This window comes from Numenius arquata, chromosome 16 (genome assembly GCF_964106895.1).
Source record: "Numenius arquata chromosome 16, bNumArq3.hap1.1, whole genome shotgun sequence".
NCBI classification, from domain to species: Eukaryota; Metazoa; Chordata; class Aves; order Charadriiformes; family Scolopacidae; genus Numenius; species Numenius arquata.
Genome location: NC_133591.1, coordinates 11,677,482 through 11,703,811, shown reverse-complemented (window position 1 = coordinate 11,703,811; position 26,330 = coordinate 11,677,482). Strand labels below are relative to the sequence as shown.

Genomic DNA, 26,330 nt, shown 5'->3' with positions numbered 1-26,330 from the left:
CAATGCAGAGCGCTCACCTTTGGATTTTATTTTCTTAGCTGACCTGAAAGCAGATAAAGCCATCGGCACATGGGCACCCTGCAAAACCTCTCTCTCCGCAGGTGTTTGCCTGAAGGCTGCGGGAGGAGTTGTTTATTTTGGGAAGTTGCCCTTTCTTTCTTATGTAGAAAGGCAAACCTGTTTATTTTCTCTCTGGGTTGCGCACATGCCATAGGCATGCCGAGAGAGCCTTCCCATGACTCAGATATGCATGTGGACTTTTTTTACTTCTATTGACAAAAGCAAAGACTCTGTTTCTTAAATATGTTTTCAGAATAAGGCAAATCTCTGTTGTTATTTTGGTCTTGAGTTTGCCTTTGTTTTAGAAAGCTAAGGTCCTATTTTGCCAAAGGAAGGAACAAAGGCTTAGTAAAGTTGCACCTCATACTTCACTTCTTTCTTTCGGATATAATGGTGTTGAGTTAGAACACAGTGCATTTGACTAATGACCTAGCACCCGAGGCAGGCAGGCCAGAAGCATTGCAGAAATACATTTATATATCCTGTCTCATTTTTATTTTCACTGCCTTCCAGGCATTCAATTAGGACAATATCAAACTTCACATAGATACTTGTTACTCCGTCCACTTATGCTAAAATAATGTAGGAAATCTCATCGCGCAGCCCCAGAGAAGGGATTTTCTAGTCAAGATAAGACCATCCCGATGTACAATGTTGTGACCTGCCCGTGACGCTATGGGTTTTCATATAGAACTGTGGAGATGGGCAAAGACAGGAATTGTCTCTGAAAAGAGCAAGATTTCGAGATACAAGAAATACAGGCTGTCTCTCTGTGCACTCATGGTCTCTACTCTCCGTCTCCAGGAAATGAATGCATGCAGCCTGCAGAGTTTAATTCTCTTTTGGTTTATTACTATTTAAAAATCAGTTTTTGTATCCCCTTCTACAGAGGCTTCACCTTCCAACAGAACATACAAAAAATACACACAATAGAAAAAAAAAAAAAGATAGGTAGGTAAGTTGCTTTATACAAACAGGTCCCTAAGAACCCAAAAAGGCTAAAACAGGCTCGGTTTCAATAGAAGCAGGCCCATAAATAGGCAAGAGACTTCATTCAAGTAGGGAAAGAGTCATCCATCCTCACCTAAGATCCTTTCTTGCTCACACTGAAGATGATGGGAGGATTCTCAACAACTTCAGTAGAAGCAGGATTGGGATTCATCAGAGCCAATGGCAAACTTTTCTGCTCCTTTCCCTTCCAAGGCACTGTCTCTTCCATACGGCATGCAGCCAGGGAAAAATGCCAGTTTTCCTGGCTCATCCCACGCTCATGTTTCAGTTGTTCACTCTACAGGATGTCTGAGAATAGCCTTTTATTTTCTCTCTTACACTGTGTATTTGCACTAATTGCAGCAAACTTTCAGATTACAACAGTACTGAAGAGAAATTCTGAGCCCAAGAGCAAGGCTTGGTTGATTATTTAAGAGCCAGCAGTCCGTCTGACAACTTTGCAGAGGGCATGTAAAAATTGCCTGGAGAAGGCACCAGTTTGTAGACACAGCAGCCAAAAAACTTAGCAAGCATGAGACTGATTTATTATAAAAACACTTACCCAAGCTCACTATGTGACTGCAAGAAGCTCAAGAGCTTTTATGGCTGCCAGTGGCTGTATGAAGTGACCCCATGGTCCACATGGCACCCAGGAGCTGTGAAGGAGTCACTGGAACATCACTGAGACACCAGTTACCTCCTTCCTTCAGCACATCTCAGCTCAGAGCACTTCCAGGTCTCCAAAACTGCAGTACAAGTAGAGAGGCCGCCCAAGAAAAGCTCCATTCACATAAACCCTGAGAGCAGATCAATAGTGCCAGGCAGTCTTTAAAGTAATTTAAATATTTCACCTTTCAGGAAAAATGTGGCCAAATGTTTGTTTAACTTTGCATAACGCCTGAAGTCAATGAGGCCAACGGTTTGTAGCAGAGTCCAGCAGCACAATTGTGCAGCACAATTCGGCACATCAATCAAATCTTGAAACGTTCTTACCCAAGGGTTATCATCTCATTTTATAGATGGGAACAAAACACAGGAAGAGGCTAGAGATGACACGAGGTGTTAATTCTTTACCAACAGCCAGTCATTATCTGCTACCACAAAGCAAACAACTGTGGTTTTTCACTAACATGCTTTAACCATTCCAGCCATCACCACAACCCCTAACAGCCAGGGTTCCTGCTCCTGTTCCGCACCACTTTGCAGTTATGCCACATAACTATTTTCAAGTTGTTGGGTTTTTATGGTGTTGGTTTTGGTTTTTTGTTGTTTTTTTTTTCTTTTTTCTTTTTTTTAGCCAAATAGTTCTCAGGTTTGTCTTATAGCTAACTCAGTTATTGGCAGAGCTGTACACGTCTGAGTAGGTACCACACTGGCACAGGAATGTGGAGGGGGTGAATATGTCACGGGAGCCGGCAGGAAGACATGACATCATGCCAACGTGGCTGCTGCTGACTCTGCAACAGTAAAGGTGGCCTCGGGCTGGGGCTCAGAGGCGCTGCCTCCTCTGGGTCCCAGGCTCAGTGCCCTGGAACACACTGCCTTCTCACAGGGACACGGAGCAGCAGATTGGGCCGAAAGCCAAATCTATTCCCAAAGGCTCATTCGCAATAGCTGAAGGATCTTGTTTTGAAAAAGATGTTCAGGATAAAAAACAGGACTCTCTCAGGAGACGTGGGAATCTTCCAGAATCTGTTTTCCCTTTTAAGTTTTCTTATTGTTTTTATTCCCTCTTTGCTCATTTGTTTTCTCTCGGGGTGGAACCGAGAGCCATAAGCTCAGAGATTCACTGTGAGCTTATGTTCTATTCAATTAAAACTCAGGTACTGTGCCCAGGCAAAAGGTGAATGGTACAAAGCTGGCTTAATTTACAGTAAAATATTCATAATGCTGTTAAGGTATATTCATAATGTTGAAGAAGCCAACACATTCCATGGTTTTGTTTGGCACTTGCTCTCAGAGTTTCTGCCACGCTGAACAATTGAAAATATCTGATTATTTTTGTGGGTGACAAAGAAAAGCCGTTCCTGTTTCATTACTTAAAATTTTGGTAGCTGTTTTTTACTTTGTCCATTTATCTCTCATGAAACCCAAAGAGAGCTCTTGCTCTCCATTCATTCTTCCAACACTGAAGTCTGGAGTTCCTTTGAAGTTTACTTTGGCATCTACTTCCTCAAGCAAGCACCTTAAAAAAAAATTAAAGCTGAAAGTGGTACCCCACTCCAGACTCAAGACATAAGTTCAGATATTGATTTCTATGAACAAAGATTTAGTGAAAAAACAAGACACTAAAGTTACAACAGAGCCTACAAAATCTAGGTTAGCTTTCATACTATCAATTCAATTAGTTGAGTTAGATAGACATTCAGTTACACAGCTCTTCTATTCAAGTCATTCCTTACTGCTGACAGCAGTTGAGGGAGGAACAATAATTTCAGGGAATACGTGGGAAATAACAAATATTCCCTAAGTCACTGGCACTCAAACAGGTCTAAAATTGTGACTGGGCATTTGCAATTATTCAGAAGATCGGTAGGAAGACCAACTCCACACCATCTTATAGTTCTAGGCTTGAAAAAAACAAACAAAACAATCATACCCCCCCCAGCACATAATACTTTGCCCTACTATAGTTAAGGCACTGGATTGAGAGAAGGAAAAATCTGTGTTCAATTTCTGGTTCTGCTATCAATTTCCCACGTCATCATGGGTAAAATCACTTAAGATTGAAAGCTCACACGCACCACGTTATCATGCCTCAGGTGAGCCACACTAGTAAGTCTGCCTGTACACATCTAGCACATGACAAATGCAAGGTAACGTCACTTAATTGAACTCAGTATGGAATAAATTCACATTAAGTTGCTTTACCTTCCATTTGTTGTGGATTAACAGAACGTAAAGGTAAATTACTTCAGGCAACAAAAAAAGCCTAATGATAAGCCTGTGCCCCCACAACACAACACTTAAGCATGCAAGCAAGCAGTGTTTAGTCTTTCATCTTTATTTCACTCATTCACCTATAAGCATCAATTCCTTTCTTGTCTATCTTTAGTGGTTAGATTATAAATGGCTGAAGATGTTTTCCTCGTACCTACTACACAAGGGTCTGAGTCTCAGCTGAGCGGTTTAAGGACTCCTACAATACAAAGAAATACTACAATTCTGATCATCAAAATTTGTATGACCTGAAATTCCCTTCTTGGCAGAGAAGTGCACTGACTCAAACGTTGGATTGTATTCCCGCCAAAGAAGATGACAAGGAAAGGAGGGCTGACCCAAAATGAGAACTATCATCTATACACTGGTATGCCAATAAAAAAATGTAATAGAAACAAGTTAAGTGAGGTTGCAGCTTGGGGCATGTTAAGTATTTCCCTTTGAATTCTGAACTTATGAGGCTGAGCTTTCTGTTTGGATCCATCTTCTGTCCTATGAGAAGCTGACATTTCCCGAAGTACAGAATATAAAGAATTTGCATATAGATTAAATTACCATCCAAGATGGAACAATATGCCCCCAAAGCAGCAAAAAGCTCTGATAACACACACCACTGCTAAAGATCTGTCCGACCTACCGCTGGCACCAGTCTCTGCACTAGGATGATCTAGAACTGCCAATTCAGGCTTGTTAACTTCCTGCCTAATTGTTTCCCTGTCCAGTAGACTGAGAAGTAAGTAGCTTTCATTCAATGTATTCATGACAACTTAGTAAGCGTTTTCTTTGACAAGCAAAATGCACAGTTAGTGTTTTAGAAGGCTTCCTTTTTAGTTCAAGGCTTTTCATTTGTTTCATCAGGTCAAATTCTGTAGCATTCAGAATTAAATTCTGATACACACGGCCAAAATTCAACCCACTAGTAACACTGAAGTCAGTGAAGCTAAATGTAGGATGAAAATATATCTTATATTCTGGACGTGGCTTTTGGAGTTGAATTTTATGACTAGTGTACCCTCTTTGAGCGCGTACGGGAACACAAACTTCTTGTATCTTTCAGAATACAGCCTCAATTCAACAGAAATTTTCCTGGTGGCGCAAGTATGAGCTATTAGTAAATCAGAGAGACTGCAGTTGCACTTACTAATCCCAATGACTTGTGCTGACTGGAAAGCCTGCTCTCTATCTTGACTTGCTTGGCAGTTTACAAGGGCGTTACATCATGGTCTGGATTTGTAAGGTATCTGAAAATGTTTTGTTACCTTTCTGAAATGTTACCTGTTTCTACTTGTCACTAAGCTTACCAGTACAGCAACAGCAATTCCATGAAGCTTTAGTCTGAAGGTGGCTTGGTTTGGTTTTTGGATTTTTCCCCCTTTTGAATGAGACTCATACCTATTCCAGGGATTCTGGGGGAAGATGGATGGAGAAGAACATGTCCTTCAGTCTCCCAACATAGATTAATAGCAAAACATCAAGTCCACTGCAACATGCTCTCAATTTAGAAAGTGCTGGTGCTATAAAGAGAAAGCCATTGATTATTCATCCTTGGTTGGTAATACTCAAGAGCAAGTACAAAAAAGTAGCTTCTTACAAGAGAGAAGCTGGGGGTTTTAGGTCTGTAGAATTTAAAACATCATTCCAAAATTCATATACTTACAAAAGGTCTATAATTCTAACATAAAAACAAGACAGTAATCTGTCTTATTTCAGTTAATGCATTAGTCGCACCTGGGCAACTCAAGTTGTGGCGCGACAGCAGTTTGTGGCTGTGTTCACATTTAATACAGACGTATCTCCTGCAGAGGATGTAGGTCCTGGTCTGAGGTGGTCTGTCCTGCTCCAGCACTGCATTAATGATGGAGACAGCTATTGTTTAATAGCAGGCAAGTCTGGTGTGGGACTTGGGCTCTTCAGAGTGGCCTTTCTAGAAAAATTCGGTACATGTAGGAACTTAGTTTACCAAATCACTGCATAAATCTTTGCTCATTAACCCTCACAACAATTTTGGTGTAGAGAAAACTCTTCACAGATGGGAAATTAGGGAATAAATTCAGTGAGCTGTCCTATGTGACCTTGAGCATCAACAGCAGAACCATAATTATAACTCAGAGTATTCCTAACTCCTAACCCTGTGTTAAACAACATTTATACCTGGATTTGGTACATAAAGACCATGACAAGTTACATGGGAGGAAAGGGAGGGCAAAGAAAGGACATTATTTCTGCACAGGTGGTATTTTCAGATTAAATGGAACCTTCAACAGCCTAGAGCCCAGCTTCTTTGCATTTTGTAATCAGTTCTTTTTCAGAGATATGCAATTCCCTTCTCTTATGGTAGAAACCCTTCTTCTTTGGAAAAGAAAGGAGTAAGACTGGCTTTTGCAAACCTGACTACAGGCAGATCAGGAGAGCACGACTGTGCCAAAAAGCCCAGGTCACTGAGAATAAAGTACAGTGTAGAGAGGGATTCGTGTCTTATTTACTGGTTCTCATTTGCACACCTTTTGGACAGGTGGCTAAATTGCTCAAAAACCAGACAAAACGAGGGGATGCAAAGTAACATACTAACTTCTTTAATAGAGTCCAATCCAATTAAACCAAAAATCACTCTGTGAACCCCTGGGTTTATTCACACTAAACAAGTCAGTGGTACATAGTGTTAACCCGATAGCTGATTGTGTTTATACCCTAGGTCCCCACATGAAAAATGAGCACCAGTCAACCAGACTGCAATGGTATTTTTCCTTTCTTTTTTTTTTCTTTTTTTTTTTTCATAAAACTATTTCTTTCATAGACTTAAAACAATCAACTAGCCAAGTTATTAATTATGGTACATCTAAAAAAAAATTAATACTAACCCTAGTGTGACTGCTGCTTTAAGAGTGCTCTGTGTATCGCCTTAGACTGGCTTTTCAGTAGCAATTTACTACAACAGGTCCTAAAATAATAGAGAATTAAAAACCTGACAGCAAGTTTAATGGTTAAAAGTAATAAAAATAACCTGTTCTGAATGGTGATTTTTCTCAGCAGTTCAGTCCCGCTGCAGCACTCACAGCCTCACAAATGGCAGAAGGGGTTCAAATTCTCTCACCTTCTTTAAATTTTTCTGTTTTAAAAAGGACAACTGCATCGTAACCTTCTAGGTACCACGGGGCATTTTACTTAATGTTATATTCAATAATGGGTCAATAATGGGTGTTTTAAAAACTTACTGTTTTTCTGGGGTAGGTTAGGGAAGGTGGGGAATAGGGAGAGAACAAAGCACCACTTCCTGTAGCTGTAGCTCCCCAGGTGCCTCGGTCACTAGGACTGTCTATTACTCAAGATTTATTCTAGAAGACCATGACAAAACACCAGCAGCAGCCTCTAAAGCTCCACTTGGTGTTTTAGGTCATGTCTCCTATTCAAGGTCACCATCTTCTGTAATTTATCAGCTAAGAAGCATTTTCTCCTTCTCCCCAGTGAAGGTTTAAAGGTGGGGTAGGGCACGAGACAAAGAGGGAAGCTAAAATGAATAAAAAATTCTCAGCTATAGAACCAAATTTCATTATTTCCTCGTTCATTCACAGCATCTTATCATTATAGCCAGACTGCTGCTTTGCTTTGTTAAGATCACTCTGATCTCATTTCCCCTCTGGCCCCATTGGTTGCTGGTCGACCTCTGGATCCACTAGGGATGATGCAAATGCTGACTGGACGATCTGAAACCCAAATGACTCCAGGAGAGACATGTTCTGTTGGGGTGAAAAGGGGGATCCTAGAGCAGGACCGAGGTCCCCCAATGGGCCACCGAGGGCCCTGACGTGAACTTTCTGTATGTGTTTGTTCAGATAAGACTTTGATCTGAAAAAGCTGCCACATTCGGGGCAAGGGTACTTCTTCTCTCCTTCCGTCTCCATTTTGTTTTTGCTGACTGCCATGTCACACGAGAAGGACCCATTGGTGCTCTGTTTCTCAGGAGTCTTGAGGTCACTGGTGTCAGAGAGGTCTCCATATGAATCAGAACTCTCAATCGGGTCCGAATGTGAACATTTCTGGCCTTCTACAGGAAAAAGAAGAGAGACATTTTCAGAATCTTATCTCCCAAAAAAATTATTTAACATGCATTCAAACAGAGATATTGATTACCACTTGATTTCATTAATGCCTGTCATGCTGGAATGATACACACTTAACACAGCAATCCTTCATATTCTAAAGCCCTTGACCATAGGTTGTCCTTTACAAACCACCAGGATGTTATCAGAGCAACATCAAGGTGTTTGTTATGGATTTGTCATGATACTGAATGCATCCATAATGAGTCTCTGGTTTACATAATACTTTTTTTGAATCCCAAAGATGTCTCACAATGTTTATACCTCAGGAACTACAAAAGGATGGCCCTAATGATGACTTTTTAACTGTACAAGTCACTCTCACACTTCTGAATATTGTTGAAACTTTGGGCGAGAGCCTAGAAACCTAATAAAGTATAATAGGCTGCAGGAAGACACGAAGAAACCTGGAAATACTCAACAAAACAGCAGTGAGCTACTGCAATTTAAGAAGTGCAACTCCAATTAGTCTTGAGGAACTCTTTTTCACAAGTGCAACTTCATAATCTAAAACTATTCCATCTCTAAATGCTGTAGTGTGAAACAGGAGAGAGGTTAGGGACACTATTTTAAGTCATTTGGATACATATCCTGGCAAAGCCATTGGTATGTTTGGAGCGTTCCCCGTTCTCCTCTGGCAGTATGCCAAGAAAGTTTGTCCACACTTTTTGCTCAGCGCATATGAATGAGCGTGGGAAACCCGGACGTACTCCCTAAACAAGTCCCTGAATACAAATAAGCCGTATCTACTATTAACTCTAAAAGACCAAAGAACCACTTGGCACAACCCAAAAGACAGATTTGCTCTGGACTCGGCATTACAAACCAAACAGGATATGCATGAAATCAATACACCACTGAGCTGGAGTAAATCTCTTGTTAAGTCCCACCCAAAACCAAAGGGCTTCTGTAGTAACTCTATCAGGACTTCAACAGAAAAAAAATTACACAACTGTAGCTTTCTGCTGGCACAGACTTTGTTTAACCCAGCCTGTTGTGTTCTCTTGGGCAACAAAAAAAAAAAAGTAACTTTTTGGAACAACCACGGTTTTGAAGAGTTTTCTGATGTTTCAGCTTCACCAGGAATACTGACAGATCGAACCAAGACAAAAAAGCAAGCTATTCTACATAGATTAACACACAGCTTTACATATTCAGAAGTTAAACACTCTTTAAATAATATTCTTTTTTTTCCTCCCAGAAGTTAAACATAGGTTAAAAACAAAAAAGAAGTAACAGTACTGTTATCACCCCCTACCTCTCCTCCTCAACAACAGGATTAAGAAGTGTAAGTTTAATCGCAGATAGTGCCTACAGATAGGCTCCTCATCAACCTGAGGATGAATATTTCTTTCACCGCTCAAGAATCTTTATGAGCTGCATTCTGCAGCTCCCGCTTCCTTCACCACAAACGTGGTTTGACTGACACAAGATTCGAGTATAGTGGGACTAAGGATCTGCACCCTTCAGGCAAAATTCAAATATTGACTGCTCCTAGGAAGATGCTCAAATAAACTAGCATGTTTTTTTCAATCTCTAAAATCAAAGAAGCTGCCAAAAATTCATGTACCCCTTATGTGTCCACCTCCTTCCCCCAGACTTATTAAATCAGCTATCCAAGGACAGGTATTACATACTGTGTGACGCTACGTAATTTCTCTGCATCTCCCTGAGCTTCTCTCCAGTATTTTCCCTGTCCTTCCTCCCTCCCCTTTCTCACGCCCAGCCCAACATCCCACAACACAAAGTTCTGCACAGAGCAGCAAGGTGCAGAGCAGCGAGTCTCTTGCCTTTGATGCCATAGGTCCTGACGCAGTGGAACGCTGCTCCCCCATTCGGGATGGACTCCTGGTGCCTGGAGACCTGGGGAAGGGGAACACCGTGGTGGGTTTTAACATGGACCTTTAAGTAGGAGGCAGAGGAGAAACCTAAACAAGATAAAAGGAGATGAGATCCTGCCACCAGCAAAGACACACATCTGCCTTCCCTGTTCTTTTAATCTTTGTCCTGCTCTTAGTCCCTATTACAAAGTTGCCATTATACTAGCTTGAGTTCTGGTTCCCTACACCACACTCATGTAGGATTCCTAGACATAATCAGGCCATGAACGCAAAGAGTAACTTTCATTAGACTTCATTTGCTTTTTGGAAGTCACGATGAAAGAACAGCCTCCTTAAGAAACAAATCCCATGTAAGCAAAACTAACAGATGACATTAAACCTTCTGGAAAAAAAAGGCAGAAGAGACATGATACAAAAAGGCACCAGTGTCTCTTCACCATTTTTGTACTGTTTTATTTATTTTAATTAACAACGCCTTCATAATCTGATAAAACTTTGGAAGATACTTCAAATTAGTTTATTTCAGGCTGTTAATATTTGAAGGAATGACATTTAGTAACACCCCTTTTTTGTATTTAGTGTGCTTTCCCCTTAGGTTTCTAGCATTTATAGTGACCCCTAGAAGGCAGAAAGCTAAAAGCACAGAGTTTTTAAGGTATACAATTTTGTTCTATAGTAATTTTTGAAAAACATCTCCTCCATTTCAAAAAACATACTAAAACTCATATTCAGTCTGCAGTTAACAAAACAAAAAAATTAAACGAAATGTCAATATTTCTATTAGCTCCGATATATAAGCTGAAATTAAAAACACATATTTCAAACAACTGATTTCTGAACAAAACAGCTTTTTACATTTGTGCATGTGCTTTTTTAAATTGTTTTTGAAGTCTCACCAATACAGCCTTTTCCTTTAACGCAATAAATTATTTCACATATATTTTGGAATGTTTTTAAATTCAATTTTAATAAGATTTGCAATTAGTACCAGTACATTTGGACCATATACGAGGCACAAAGAGGACATAGTTTTAAAGACTTCCTACACAGGTAAGCCTATCAACAACCATCTTAATTTTCTATTATATTTTGAACAGAATATTACGGTGCTTTTGGTTCGAAACATTTGCCTTCAACAACCGAGAACACAACATAAGTTGCACCAGCACAGAAACAAAGTCCCAGGTTCCCTTTCTGGATAGAGAAATCCCAAAACCTAGATTTTTTTAAACCGATACAGCATTCACAGCACAGGCCCTTGCAAGAGAACTTTCATATCAATGATTCACTTTAAATATGAATAGATATACTACTGTAAAGCCATTTTTATAGTGATATGACTGCATTTACATTTGAAGATGTAATATGTATTAGGAAGGACGCAAAACCAATACTGGCAGACCTCTCTGGGGTGGATTTTCTCACAGCAGCTGTTAGGTTCATGGCTGAATTTAATAATGAATGTGGCTTTACACTAGAATTCTCTGTGCCTATCCAATAGAATATCCCTCTACCCAGACTCTTCTTAAAAGCCAGGATCAAAAAGTATTCAGGGGTTATTCAGAATTATATATACAGGACCTGCAGAGCAAGACAGAACTCCATGGCAACCTGCTGAAGGGGAAAAAGGTCAGGTTGCTGAGAATGAACAAGAGGTAGTTACTGTAGACCCCTGAGTTGAAGATAAAAGTACAGAAAAGTAGATACATCACAGTTGAAGAAACTAAAAACATATGACTCTCAAAATACAATGGAGCAGAATCACCTAGGCCAAGTCGTCCAGGGAATTAATGTACGGGTATTACCCTCTGAAATAACGCAAGACCTACCCTCAGACACAAAATGCTGGACTGCTCACTGGGCCACAATAGAATATAATTTTCCAAATATAAAAAATTCACTGTAGACATGGAAAGAACCAGTGTTTGACTGGTAGAAAAAAGGACACGATGTACAGATATAATGGCGATACCTTCAACTACGAGGTACTTTGCTTATTTCATACATGTGTCTTATAAGCACATGCAGGGGGGTTGGAACTCGATGATCTTTAAGGTCCCTTCCAACTCTAACCATTCTATGATTCTATGTTGAGATGAGCCTCTTTATGTAGCAATGCATTAAAATGTCCCTGCCAACCATTAAAAAAGGACTACATGCAGGTAGTCAGTGTTTGTCTATACTACAATTGACACAGAAAATCTGAAGCTGCAATCTCTGCTATACAATACTGTTTCTGAACTCTGCAAATTCTATTTGTAGAGTACATTGTTTTATATAATGAAAACTGCCTGCAAAGTGTGTTAGCTCCCCTTTATGCACTTGGCAGATGAACATGTGAGTCATCAACTTCCATCAAAGCAGTAAGAATGCCAACTGCTTCATAGGAAACTGTTTAAAGTGAGATTTTTTTTGCTGTTGTTTTTATCCTATTTTTTTTCCCGAAGCACTTAGCACTGGCCTTTTTTTTTTCCCCACCAGACCTTAATTATGAATGCCTGTCCTAGGAAGATGGGGGATTCATAGACAATAATCCTTTACTTTAAAAAAATCTCTTCAAAAACAAAGTCAGGCTAATGCAGAGGATAAAGTGGCAGTATTTTTCAACGAAGAAATAAATTTACTGCTTTACCCGTACACATCTCTCAGCTTTGCAGTGCAGATTATTTCTTTATATCAAAGGAACCAACATTAAAAACATGCATAGAGAGAAAATGATCTGCCTTATGGGACCTATTCCTTGATCTCTTAGATAACATCTATAAGGAGGCAGACTACAGAAATAATTGCAAGATGCTCCTTTTCCAAAAATTCTAATTCGAATTTAGCTGGAACATCCGGAGAATGTGTCTTGCTTTAAATCAACTCTGTGTCCACCACGAAGTATGCAAGAATTCGTCTTATTGTAAAAAAAAAAAAAAAAATCCATCTAACTTTTGATTGAAATATTTACCCTTCTCCCAACTCATTTGATTTCTGTGAAAAAACCAACGCATATATGTCTGAAGCAGAATATGAATCTTCCGAGATGCATGTTATTACAAAGTACCAGTTCTAGACACGACAAATTCATTAATCTCTTAAGTTCTTTGAAAACACCCACACAAGCAAATAAAGTTCCTCAGGATGCTAACAGAAGATTATGTAACACCAAAGCAGGAGCAGGTCTTTTTTATTTAACCCGATTAAAGATAATTTGTCTTAAAAAGTGAGGATGGAGGATTACTTTTCATAAGCATATCTTAGATGAAATATTTAAAAAAAAAAATTAAAAATCAGGAAATCCCAGAAAAAAAAGCCACATTGCACAGCTTCCCTGGTTTAACAAGATTTAATTGCTTCTATAATTATTCTAAGCATAAAGACCTTAAGCAAGAAAATAACCTGGCAAAAAACATCAAATCATAGATGGTATTTTTTGGACATTATACTGCCATTTTGTAAAATAAATAAATAAATAAAACCAGCAAATAGGTATATGCACGACATGGCAAACCAGTGGCTACTGCTTTCGGTCAGGGAGAGGTTCCCCCATCTCCTAAATCCATTAAAATTCTAAAAGAACATGAGACACTTAATCGATTAAGTTCCACAGAAAAGCCCTCAGTCTGATGGGATAAATTGAGGGGTTCCAAGCTCTGTCTTTAACACTCGGATACGTTCAACTGTGTAAGACACACCTTATCAACTTTTTTTTTTTTTATGGTGGGCCAATATCCAAAATTCTCCCTACAAGCAGCTTGAGCATTCTTGCTTGACAATTACTATATCCAGAACCAGCTAAATTCCAATTCAAAAATACACCAGCACATTAGCTGAGGGAAGAATAAAACAAAATCCCATTGCACAAGCACCATAGCCACGACACAATCGCAGCTGTGTAACTTCTGACTGCACCAATGCCTATCAAATAGGTATTTCTAATCCAGAAATTTTCGACTATACTTCATTTTACCAGGTTCTACAATTTAAAAGATAACTATCTAAAACAATGAACATTATAATTTGATTCTAGAACACTTTGGATTAAAAATTCTGCTGTCATGGATCATAAATCTATGATCAAAATTCACATCACATAATAATGAGTTCATAACACAGTTGTTTGATAAATGCAGTCTGTAACTTCCCTTTCCTATGAATTTTAACACTAGGTACATACTTAACAATAATCCACCAGCTTAATTACGTTTTCTAAGTGCTGATGTAAAATCAAATTCACAGCTGACTACATTCTGACAGCACACATGAAATACACAAACGGTAAGGAGAAAGTAGTTTCTTATAGTTTGCTGTACAACAGGTTCCCTATCCTTCTACAGAGAAGTGTATATTTTATTTAAGTTTCCACTGTACATTTAAATCTGTAAAATGTGAATAAATCATTTAGTCATTTCATTGTTTGAATGCCAGATCTGTCTTTGTCATGCTGGCTAAATTTCCAAAGAGCTGCAGTGACATCCAGTGGTAGTTAAGTCGAAACTCAAGCTTACAAATCTTGGAAACTAGACAATTCCTCCCAACCCAGCTGAGTTTTTGTTTGGCACCACGTTCAACTGAAGGGGAGCAGGATAGCACCTGGATCTTGGATCGTGCTTTCCATGTTGTTACCACAAAAACAAACAGGATAAGCTTAAGAAGTTTTTCAGAATAAAGCCCCTCAGCTGAAAAGGAAGCCAAGATTCATTTCGTACCATCTACCTGAAGCTTCAGAATCTGAAGATTTCCAACCCAGATGTCTTTTCCACTCAAACTGTTAACATCACTTTCAGGACCTAACAGACAGTTCAACTGCTTGAAATATCTCCCTTGCAATTTAATGTCTCGTTACTCATCAACTCCTAGTCATCCAAAAGCTCCCTGGTAAAGTCCTCACATTAAATACAGAACAGCTTTATCCTCTCAAAAGATTTCACCTCTCTTAAATTAGAAAAAGGAACACACATCATAAAAAAAAAAATGACTCATCAGAAAAAAAACAAGATCCCAAAACACAGCAGCAACATCTTCCAACACTTACTAGGTCTGTATGCCTGTGTGAGCCAACAATATTTTGAAGTTGCATATTAATAATTAAAAAAAAGGACATCAATAAGTCAGAATTATTTTTCCAGCTTGCTTTACATCCCACAAAGCCTAAATTTACAACTCTCTCCAACTGAAGAGTACCACAAACAGATGGAAAAGCTTCAAAAGCTCTTAGTCATATGGTTTAGTTTTAGGTAGTCCTGCAAGGTGCAGGGAGTTGGACTCGATGATCTTTATGGGTCCCTTCCAACAGGAGATACTCCATGGTTTTATGAAAAGCTGTATTTTTACAAATAAAGGTAAAGCACATTTCTAGTACTCTCTACAAAATTTGTTTTAGAAATGTATGTTAATACAAAGCGATTTCTTGGGTTAAGAGGGAGAAGCTGCTTGATTCTACTGCTGCACCAGGAGGTTAAGCAAGACTGATAACACAATGTAGATTTTTTTAAGCATAGTGTATAATTTTCAACTTGGTGTGTATTTCAAAGATTCTTCTTCCAAACTGAATGCAAGGACTCAAGTCTAACCATGTATGGAAAAAAAAAAAAAGGTTCATGGTGAATAGCAGCAAGGCAACATACCATGGTTATTCTATAAGGATCTATTTAGCAAATAAAATTATTAAAACTGTCTAGAAACAATTTGCTTCAGATTTAAACTGAGTTTCTCCAGGAACTATCAGCTGTGTAAAAAGCCCAGACCTATAGCTTGATCAGTTTTAAGGTTAAGTATTCAATAAGAAAAACAAAGAATATGATATAACCTCCTCCTGTTGCACAGTCACGAAGCCTTACAGCTTCCCTCAACTGTTGTCCCATCCCACTGAAATAAAAAAAAAAAATAGTTTCTTCATTACCTCGGTTACAGATAGTGCAGAAATTACTTGGTCCTTCACTATGTTTCTTCAAGTGATCTGCCATATATGCTGCTCGCAAGTACTTCCCGCACACCTGGCACGGAACTTTGTCTTCATGACATGCTAGGTGTGAGCGCAGTCGGTCACGAGTGGCAAAGGAAGCATTACAAGTCTGCAGGTATAATGAGAACCATGTGACTCATCAACTCTGCTAAAAGCACTGATATTGTTGAATATATTTAGTATTCTTTACAGTAAATACATTAGACCCTGTGCAAACACACAAATGACATGATACACGACCCATTTTCCCACAACTAAAAAATTCCAATCACCAGCATACTGCACGAGATGTGGTTACTACTCAAAAGAATTAAGAAAGCAGGAAAACAGCTCTAACATACTAGACAGTAAAACTTAAATCAAGATAGGGTTGTAAGGCCTAGCTACTCTCTGAGGATGAAGATACTAAAACTTTAAGTAATATTTAATAGAAGAAATACAACAAACCACTTTATTCCATTTACAGTAAATTCTGCCAATTCACTGAGTCATTACAATCACTTTAAACCACTCAAAATGTCCTCTCTGTTATCTTCCTAAATATCCTCTTTGATCTGATCAATCTATCTTCAGTACACATAAAATCCCTTTGGAGCATGAAGACATACAAACAAAGCATCAGCGAATTGGCTGGGATGAGAATATGACAAGAGACAGTAAAAGACCCATCCTGGTATCCACAGTGGCAGCGCAGACAAACTGTAGAAGTGAAGCCTCAGAACTGAGCAGGTATCAAAATAACTGCATGACACTGTAATCCGTTTATAACTTACCCCTGGATCAAGGTATCATATTCCACTTAATACTGTGAAACAAGCTTGATTTGGCATAAGATAATATTGATTCTACTTGCCCACTTCCCAGATATAATCCATATGGTCCTGGTGGATAGTAAACTATCCATGAGCCAGCAATGTGCCCTTGTCACCAAGAGGGCCAATGGAATCCTGGGCTGCATAGGGAAGAGTGTGACCAGTAGGTCGAGGGAGGTCATTCTTCCCCTCTACTCTGCACTGGTGAGGCCACAACTGGAATACTGCGTCCAGTTCTGGGCTCCCCAGTTCAAGAGAGACAGGGAACTACTGGAGAGAGTCCAGCGTAGGGCAACAAAGATGATTAAGGGACTGGAGCATCTCCCTTATCAGGAAAGGCTGAGAGAGCTGGGACTCTTTAGCCTGGAGGAGAGAAGGCTGAGGGGAGACTTTATCAATGCTTATAAGTATCTGAAGGGTGGGTTAAGGAAGGATGGAGCCGGACTCTTTTCAGTGGTTCCCAGTGACAGGACGAGGGGCAACGGGCACAAGCTGGAACACAGGAAGTTCCATTCAAATACAAGGAAGAACTTCTTTACGGTGAGGGTGCCAGAGCCCTGGAACAGGCTGCCCAGGGAGGTCGTGGAGTCCCCTTCTCTGGAGATTTTCAAGACCCGCGTTGATGCAGTCCTGAGTGATGTGCTCTGGGCAATCCTGCTTTAGCAGGGGAGTTGGACTAGATGATCTCTAGAAGGTCCCTTCCAACTCCAACAATTCCAGTATTCCGTGATAAGACGAGCAAAGGCTCCCTCCCATTTTTATAATCGTAGCAATTGGGAGGCAGGCATGTATACAATAGCCTACTATAACAGGCTGCCAGTTCTGAAAGGCTTGCTCTATCTCTGACATGTGAAGGAAAATAAATCACCAGCAATACACTGTACAAGTTATTAAAGATATAGTCTGAAACCGTTGCTCACAAGCGGAAGAGGAAAAACAAATGCACACATACGCTAGAATGACCAGACCAAGCGGGCAACAGTGACATTCAAGAGTGTACAGTGTTTTGTTTATACCTTTATATAAAATAATGCAGTTTAAAGATGTATAACCAGAACCCCCTAAGAGATAATATGAGACTATTAAGTGACTTGGGAAATGGATATATTCTGCCAAGTGTCAGCGTGCAATTACAACTGTTTCAACAGAGATAGACTTGTTATAGTACCATTTCTAGTAAACTTACAAAATTATAACTTCAAATAAGTGAAACTGATAATACAGAAAAGGATAAATCATATAATTTTATATAATTTAGTTAATCAACAGATTAAACCAAAAAACATTGAAGGCAGCTGAAAAGCACCTATCAATTTCAACAGGCTTTACACTCACTCGATCCTGAGATGCTTAAGTACGGTAAACTCCCATGGAGCTGAGGCTATTCTACAGCAAGCACATCACTTAGCACCTCAGAGGATCAGGACTTAATGAATTGAAAAAGACAACAATAAAATTATCTGGATTTCTGTGATACACACAGTTTAACTAAGATCACCAGACAAAGATTCATAAATTACAAGTAGAGAAGATTAAGAGGCAAATCCTCAAACATGAAAGATTTCTCTTAATTTGAAATCTCAGTACACAGCGCTGAGCAAAACAGGTGCAGCTTCCACTTACTGAAATGTTCTTAGAGGTAAACACTCACTTAAGGCAGGATTCCAGCACTGATACTAATCAATCTGTTGGATATCAACTAAAGATATGTAACTAGACAATCAAAGATGACAGCCAAGATATCCATCATCAAGAAATCTAAAAATACTGAGCCACAGTAAGCGTCCACACAAAAGCATTGGGAGTGCATTAGTTGATGAAGCAGACCAGAGACAAACCACATAAATACAGGGATGCCAGAAGTAAAACCGTATCTGTCCCATATTGAACTTATCAAGTCGAAAGCTTAGGGAAAGGCAATATAATAATTTCTGTGTTCGATTTCTCACTCTTGCTGCTGAGTTGTGCAAAGTTCACCTTTGGATAAGCTATATAGTAAATATATCTGCAAAGAAGCTTAAAAAAAAAAAAATTAAGTCCAGTGGAGAAAGCAAGAACCAGTTTAGCTGAATCATAACAATGGGAGACAGGACTAGGTTTAAAGAAAACCCCAAAGTTAATATTCAAATAGTTAATATTTATAAAAGGTATAGAGAAAAAAAAAAGTTTTATTTTACAAAAGATGTGAAGTGCTAAATGAGTGCTAAGTATTTATCATTAATTGTTAATCATAGAAGAAAACTCTCCAGTGCTTTCCTATCAAACATTGCACAGGTATATAAATAGATCAAAAAGAATATATATAAAGTTTAAAAAACATTGTTTAAGAAATACCTCTTGAAGTTTCAACTTTTCTATGGATGTGGATGTCTCTGAGCTTATTCCATGGTGGCTGCCATTTTCCTGCTAATAGGCAGGAAGTAAGAGAAATTAGGACAGGAAGAAACTCATTCTGCATTGAAATCAATGGGAAAAGCACTGGACTTGGGATGCCAATTTTAGGTTTACTTAAATAAATAGATCTTTTTCTTTGTCAAAACTTGCGCTTAAATTTAACCTGTATTTTTCTCTTTTTTTATTTAAATTGCCAGAAGAACAACCTGTCTCTTGTCTCTGAGAAGGAGTAAACTTCTGTTTTCTCCCCTTGTTCTTTCGTGTCCACAGATTTTCGGATCACCATTTCCTCCCAAAATGCAAACTAGCTTTCATACCATTCATACTCAAAAGCCAACGACCCAGCTTCACCCCTTCCCGTGACAAGTTAGCAAAATGAGAAACTAAGCTATGCCATTATGGCCAGAAAACTAACTTACCCCATCTCCTATATACAGAACTCAACTGTCAGTTTAAAAAAAGTAAAAAAAAACAACATAAAAAAATGACCAGTACAACAATCCAGAGTGCCATTTGGTGTCTTGTCTGGGCATGAAAACAACTTCTTGGATCCGATTTCTCAGCTGCCTTGGCTCTGTGGAGGCCTTCCCTATTCTCAGTCTATTTTAACAGTAATGAAAAAGCTGGAATTGGGTCTTTTGACCGGCATCAGGTGCTACAGGTGCTGGAACTTGGGATAGTTTTTCAAAGATCCGTAAATGTGCAGGATTACATGCTGAGCACTGAAAACTATAGCTGTTGCAGTGATGTTCTGCTTATAGTTGCCCCGCTTCTCATAGTTTCATTTTATTTATTCTGAAGTTGGGTTGACACCTTCACACTTTTGTTTCGGTAGTCCAAAATTATACCATGATGCCATATCACCAAAACATTAGATATCCACTGACTTGCCAAGATACATGAGGGCTCAGGTAAATGGCCAGTGGATTTTGTTTAAATCATAACGGAGCACCACTTCCAAGAACACCACTATGATAGAGGACTCTGGAAAGCTTTTCTGTTTACTGACAGAGTACTTCTCTTTTGCAGTAAACATAAACAAAGCATCACAATAACAGGAATTTTCATCAGGAACTCAACAGATTCAAAAAGGATGCTCAATGGTGTTCAGGCTACTCTCATGGGGAGCTAATTTGCCAAATAAAATCAATGGAAAAAGGGGGGAAATGCCAATAATAAGCTGTTTTTCTTCTTAGTGGCTGGATTTTGTGTTTAGTCATGGAACAGAAATGTTACTGGTTATAAGATAATCGACAAGGAGAACTTTATCAATTTATACATCAGCTTTCAATTTGAAACAAATTTTCAGTGGGATAGCATCCTTTCTGTGGCTTGTACTATGTATATCAGATCTGTGCATATTTAAGAAGACTTTCTAAATCTAGCAGAACATTATGAAGCATTTTTCACAAAGACACACAACAGCCCTTTAACAAATTTCCTACATCTTAAGATTCATGAAAAACTAACTTTGCAGGGTTAAGCAGTCAAAAATCAAGAACAAACCAAGCCTGAATGACAGCCTCAACTCTTCCCCAATGCTTGTAACCTATAGACTATACCTTTTAACTGAAATGAACAGTGCGTACAGTATTATGGCACTTAACAACACATAATGAGAAAGACCGTTATTAGAAACTGCTGTCACAAAATACATGTGTGCAAGGAGATGGAGTTGAGCCTGGCTGTACAATCTTAGCTTCCATATTTCTTGACTTTCTCACTCTTAGTGATTCACACTTAGAGAGTTTATATTGATTAGTCTTAAGTCAATCAGAAAACTATAAAAAGTATCGTCAGGCATCAGCTGGCAAAGGACAATTCATGTCTATCAACATTATCCATAAACTGTGTTCTTTCAGTAACCTTGGTAGCAACTGGCAAAAGACTGATGAGTTTCTGTTTATGTTGGGACCTAAACATTCATTTTCCTACTTGCACCCAAATACATGCTTATGGAAAACATTTGTAGTTATCTTCAGCTCATCCACCCAGGCCACTTGCTATCCTCAAATGGTGAAGTTGTTTTATGGGTGGAATTTTCCAATTTATATAAATCTATAACCCTTAAATCATCTTAAGAAGCTTAAACAAATCTAAGGCTTTATATAGGATATGCAGTTAAATCAATGTGATTTTCAAAGGAGCTGGGCTTCCACAGATGATATGGAGGTCAACAGAAACCTACAGAAGGCTCTATATATCTGAAATACTGTTCACTGGATTACTAAAGCTGCAAAACAGTTCAAAACTCTCACAATTTGGAGGAAACATAGGAGAGGTATGGGAAAAAAACCCCACAGATCAGGAGGCAGCAGTCATGTAGGACTGACTAGGTTCATGAAATATGCTCAAAAATTTTAGAAAAAAAAAGTCCTCTAACCTTCATTGTCTTCAAAGAAAATTAAAATTATCTTGCTCCAACTTTCTTCAAATAAATAATTTAATATTTTTTTCTTCAGAGACCAAGCATGGAGACCGTTAGACCAACAGATGTTTTCAAAGTTTGCCCAACAACTATGTGAAGGCAGTGGGTGATAGTGGAAGTTGATTCTCAGCTTTGGTTTTAATTAATACTTCCAGGCACCTTTTAATTACAAAATATCTTTCTTGAATTGATCTTTCAAACACTAATGAATAATTTATTAACTGTAAAAAACTATATACAACATTATGACATAATATTGCAACGGATACTGTACACTGTTATCTATATTCTCCCTGGGATAAAAAAAGAAAAACTTCCAATTTTGCTCAGTGCAATGTTCTGAAGACTATGTGATAAAAAAAAAAAGAGGATCTTGGCAAGTTATAATTTATCAATGTTATTTGAAATTTTTCTAAAAAAAAAAAAAAATGAAGACAGCACTGGAGCCTCCTGTTGGCAACAACTGAAATAAAAAAAATTAAAAAAAATTAAAAAAAAAAAACAAACAGGGTGGTGGAGGGAATCAGCTGTGACGCTGACCCAAAGGCCAGGCACAAGGTGGCTGGGTAAGAGATCCAGGGTGAGACTGGGATAGAGCAGTAGGGAAGAACATCTGGTAGAAGGGGAGGGAGGCAGGAGGACCAAAGCTGTAGATGACACAAGGGGCTGAGGGACAGGAGGGATGTAAAGCAGTCGTCACTGTTGAACGCTGTTATTCACAAACATTTATTCCAATTCACACATACATGGTATTTTTACTGATACTTCAGAATTGTCTGCACACATAAATGCAATGCCAAAGATTACCCATACGTCAGTCTAAACCCCTCCAGCTCCTACCTGACACTTGTGAGGTCTCTCTGAGGTATGCACCTGTTTGATGTGTCCATTCAAGTGGTCTGGCCTTAAAAGAAAATACACATAAGCACACTTAAAAGAAATACTAAAAGTAAACTTACAATTTTAACCAAGAAAAAAAAAAAAAAAGATCCCGGTGGTGGATCTATTACAAATGTAGCAATATTTAACTTGCCAAGAACCAGCTCACCAACAACTGGGACTCTACCTTGATAAGTACCCTCTCCAACTTGCTAAAAAGGCAGCATTTTCTCAGGAAGAAATTATAACTGAATGATTAGAGAAAACAGGAAATACAATTTTCAAGCCTGCATGTCCCCTTCCAAAATCCTACTTAGATCTTGACAATCAGGGCACTTTGATTTACAGTTGCTGAATATTTGAAAATCAGACCCTTTTGCTTTATGTCCCAAACACGGATGCAGAACCTCTGTGCGAAAAGACTGACTTAAACTCTGTTGCTGTGACACATTTTCCACCAGCACGATGAAAAAATACTGTCCTAACTCACAACTTGGTGGGAAGACTGCATTAAGACAAGTAAAGTGCTCTGAAAGTCCCAACTAGAAGGTGCAATGGAAGAGCAAATTATTACGGAAAAATAAGTTAGACCATTCTTCACAACCAGTAAAGCCTACTTTGAAGAAGAGAGGACTGAATAGCTGCAGATTTTCCTGGTGGGAGTTTCTCCCAGTGGGAAGAAAGCTTTTCATTGTATGAGGCCAAAACTGCTTGGAAACAAGTTCTCCACCCTCTCCTCCCCCAACTTTCCAGCTGCGCCAATGAGAGGGCGCGGGATGGAATTCACGCACTGCAGACAGAAAATAGACTGAACTTTGCAGTCAGGCTGTTAAACCTGATGCTCCAGCAAGTGGGCTGGAGCGGTGTAACCGGACAGACTGGTTGGGGGTCCTTCTGGGTACCTCAAGCCTAGCAACCTCACGTGCTGGGCTACTGAATGAAGGAAAGGATACTAAAATTAGACATCGCGCTTCCAACTTCCTTTGGCTGCTCCTACAACTGAATACTGAAACGTAAAGAAAGAGTCTCCGCTTTTCATTCATAATTTGATTTTACAAAGATGTGTAGGCATTTTTGTTGTTTACTCTTCTAACAGCATTCCTGCCGGCTCACGCTAACTTACTGGGAAAAATGAGGACTCAACACATATCTTTCACTTTCCCTTGCTGACAAAAGTCTTTCATACAGCAACAGCAGAAAGCTTTAAGTGTGAATGAAAACAGGCAGATGATCCCAGGTAGCACTATAACAAGAAAAATACTTTCACTTCTAGCCACAGATGAACCTTTCATTTTATGACTTTCCATCAGTAAATCTGCAGTCCTTATGAAGATGCATCCCTAATTATTGCTGATTTAAAAACAAAAACAAAAAACTCTACTTTTTCTTAATTTATTTCAGAAACAAAAGGTCCCTCTATCAAAAAGAGAGCTAGCAGGGGCACAGTTCTGTGTAGCCTTTTGATTTTTGTACTTCTATTTCTTCCCTTCTCTTGTTAGAGCAAATCAACTGCTGCAGAAAACCGACTGCTGCTACAAAAGTAACACCGAGTGCACGCATCCCCCTCCCCCCACTACTCCGAGTCTCAAAGCGAGCATCAAACTTCCAAAAAAGTTTCAAATTTATTAACTCAGACTATAAGATACCGCTAACACGACTATGGGTATCAAACTACTTATTAAATTAACTCCCACAAACAGCGACAACAGAAAATCAGCAACATTAAATGCACAGATCTTACGTATGTTGCAGGGCAGAAACAGGATCCCCTTCAGAAGGATGTAAACCCAAAGGACACAAAGATCATGTATTAAAAGATACTTGATGCTGCAGCCTTTGAAATCTCACCTCTTCCTTCACATTTGGGTGATAAAAAACATTACGAACTAAGAGAAATGAAGGGAAGTTAAGAAAAAGAAAATTTAAAATGGATACGAGAAAAATAATAATCTTGAGATGTATTAATATTTTGCACTTCAACAGCACCTTCAAACTACCTACAAATCAGTAGTCTCCAGACGCTTCTGTGAAGTAGGTAATTATTTCAATACCCATTTCACAGAAGAGTCATTTGAGGGAGAGACTAACTGATTTGCCCAAGGTCACACATACACCAAGTCTGGGACAAAGCTGGGAATGTTACCCAGAAGCCAACTGACTCCCAGTTCTAAGTCTTAATTACTTTTAAACCCTTTCAAGAGACTGTAGAACAGCGTCCCAGTGGAAATGATGGAAGTCTCGTTTCTTGAGACATTTTAAAATGCAACAGCCAAAGTAGCCTAAGCACAAATTGTTCTTGTTTCCCAAGGGATAGGAAAGACAACTTCCTAGGTCTCCATTTGCATCTATGGTCCTTTTAAGTGCTCCCTTACCTGGAGAAGCCTTTTCCACAGCTCTGGCAGATGTAGGGCTTTCCCACAGAGCCATCGTGAGATCGAACATGATAGGACATCCTGTCTTTCCGCTTGAACCGTAAGCCACACACTGGACAAGAGTAAGGCTTCTCGCCAGAGTGTGACAGCTTGTGCCGATTCAGGTGGTACACGTCCCGAAAAATCTTGCCACAGATCTCACAGGCCACCTGTTTCCTCGTCCTGCTTCTTTTTCGGGGTGCATCGGGGTCATCCTGACCAGGGACACCATTTTCACCCAGCCTTGGGGGTGGGATGTCTATGTAGCCCAGCTGTAAGCTTGTGACCCCGTGTTGAGCCTCATGTTGACGAAGACGATTAGCATCTGTGAATACTTTCCCACAGAGGCCACAAGGCAGGATACCGGCCTCTCGCAGGCCCCCTGGGGTACCAAACATCATGGAGTCCAAGAGATTGGCTTTACGGGGACGCCCTCTGCCCCTCTTGGTGCTTAAAGTGGGGGCACTAGCAGCAACATTCTGGAAGGGTGAGGCCAGCAGTGGTGGGGACAGAGGTCCTGCCACCATGGGCAGGCGGTCCACGCCCTGCAGAACAGGTAGGGAGGACTGCGCAGCAGTGAGCGCAGCCCGCGTGGCCTCGTCTTCGGGCATACCAGCAATGCCGTTGCCATTGGGTGCCAAAGTGGCACCGTTGGTCATGTCAAGAGGGAAGCCGAGGTCTGCAGCCCCCGGACGGAAGAGCATAATGTCGGGGCGCGTGGGGGGAACGAGGATCTGCACATTGGACTGCTTGATGACCTCCTGGCAGATGTCAATCACGGAGCGCATCAGCAGGAACTTGGCGGCCGTCATGAGCTCCGGGAAGCTCTCCAGCCGCACCACGATGCGCGACGTGTAGGCGAAGTCCAGGATGTCTCCGAACACCTTGGAGCTGATGGTGTGCATCTCCAGCTCCCGCCCGCCCCCGGGGGCCCCGCCGGCCGCCGCCGCAGCCCCGCCGGCCGCCGCCGCCTCCGTCGCGCCCCCCTCCGCGCCGCCGCCGCCGCCACCTGCCCCGTCGCCCAGCTGCGCGCTGAACACCGACTCGAAGTACTCGCTGCAAGCGGCCAGCACCGCCCGGTGCGCCGGGAAGCTCTCGTCGCCCACCCGCAGGAGCACGTCGCAGAAGCGGCCGCCGTTCTTGCGCTGCTGGTTGAGGCTGTGCAGCATGTCGGCGCTGTGCCGGCTCACCTGGTAGGTGTAGCAGCCCGACGAGGGGCCGCAGGCGGCGGCCTCGCTCACCCGCTCCATGGGGCTGCGCCGCCCCGCTGGCGCCCGCAGGGGGCGCGCGCTCTCCGGCCGCCCGGCGGCGCGCGCCGCCTCCTCCTCCTCCTCCCCGCCCCTCTCCGGGCCGACGGCGGCGGCGCGCGCTGCGCTCCCTGCACAGCGCGAGGGGATGGCGGCGGCGGCGGCGGCGGGGGGAGGAAGGGGGGGGCGAGACAAAAGGCTCGGGCGGCGGAGGGGCGCGCGCCGCCGCCGGCGCGCGAGCTCCGCCCGGTGCCGGCCGCCACGAGGCGCTGCGGCCGCGG

General features: G+C 40.7%; 1 protein-coding gene across 3 annotated transcripts; it reads right to left on the bottom strand.

Annotated features, from left to right (window-relative positions):
- Positions 1–6,548: 6,548 nt before the first annotated feature.
- On the bottom strand, positions 6,549–26,052 carry PATZ1 (POZ/BTB and AT hook containing zinc finger 1). 3 transcript variants are annotated; one of them, XM_074159693.1, is made up of 6 exons: positions 24,764–26,052; positions 22,353–22,416; positions 19,025–19,096; positions 15,816–15,987; positions 9,878–10,015; positions 6,549–8,032 (listed from the first exon to the last, which is right to left on the bottom strand). In XM_074159693.1, the coding sequence occupies exons 1-6, from the start codon at positions 26,050–26,052 to the stop codon at positions 7,614–7,616; spliced, it is 2,154 nt and encodes a 717-aa protein (XP_074015794.1). In that variant the 3' UTR covers positions 6,549–7,613. The 3 variants fall into 3 exon arrangements, with proteins under 3 accessions (XP_074015794.1, XP_074015795.1, XP_074015796.1); XM_074159694.1 differs by lacking the exon at positions 19,025–19,096; XM_074159695.1 differs by lacking the exons at positions 9,878–10,015; positions 19,025–19,096 and having other exon boundaries at positions 7,614–8,032.
- Between the last annotated feature and the right edge of the window lie 278 nt (positions 26,053–26,330).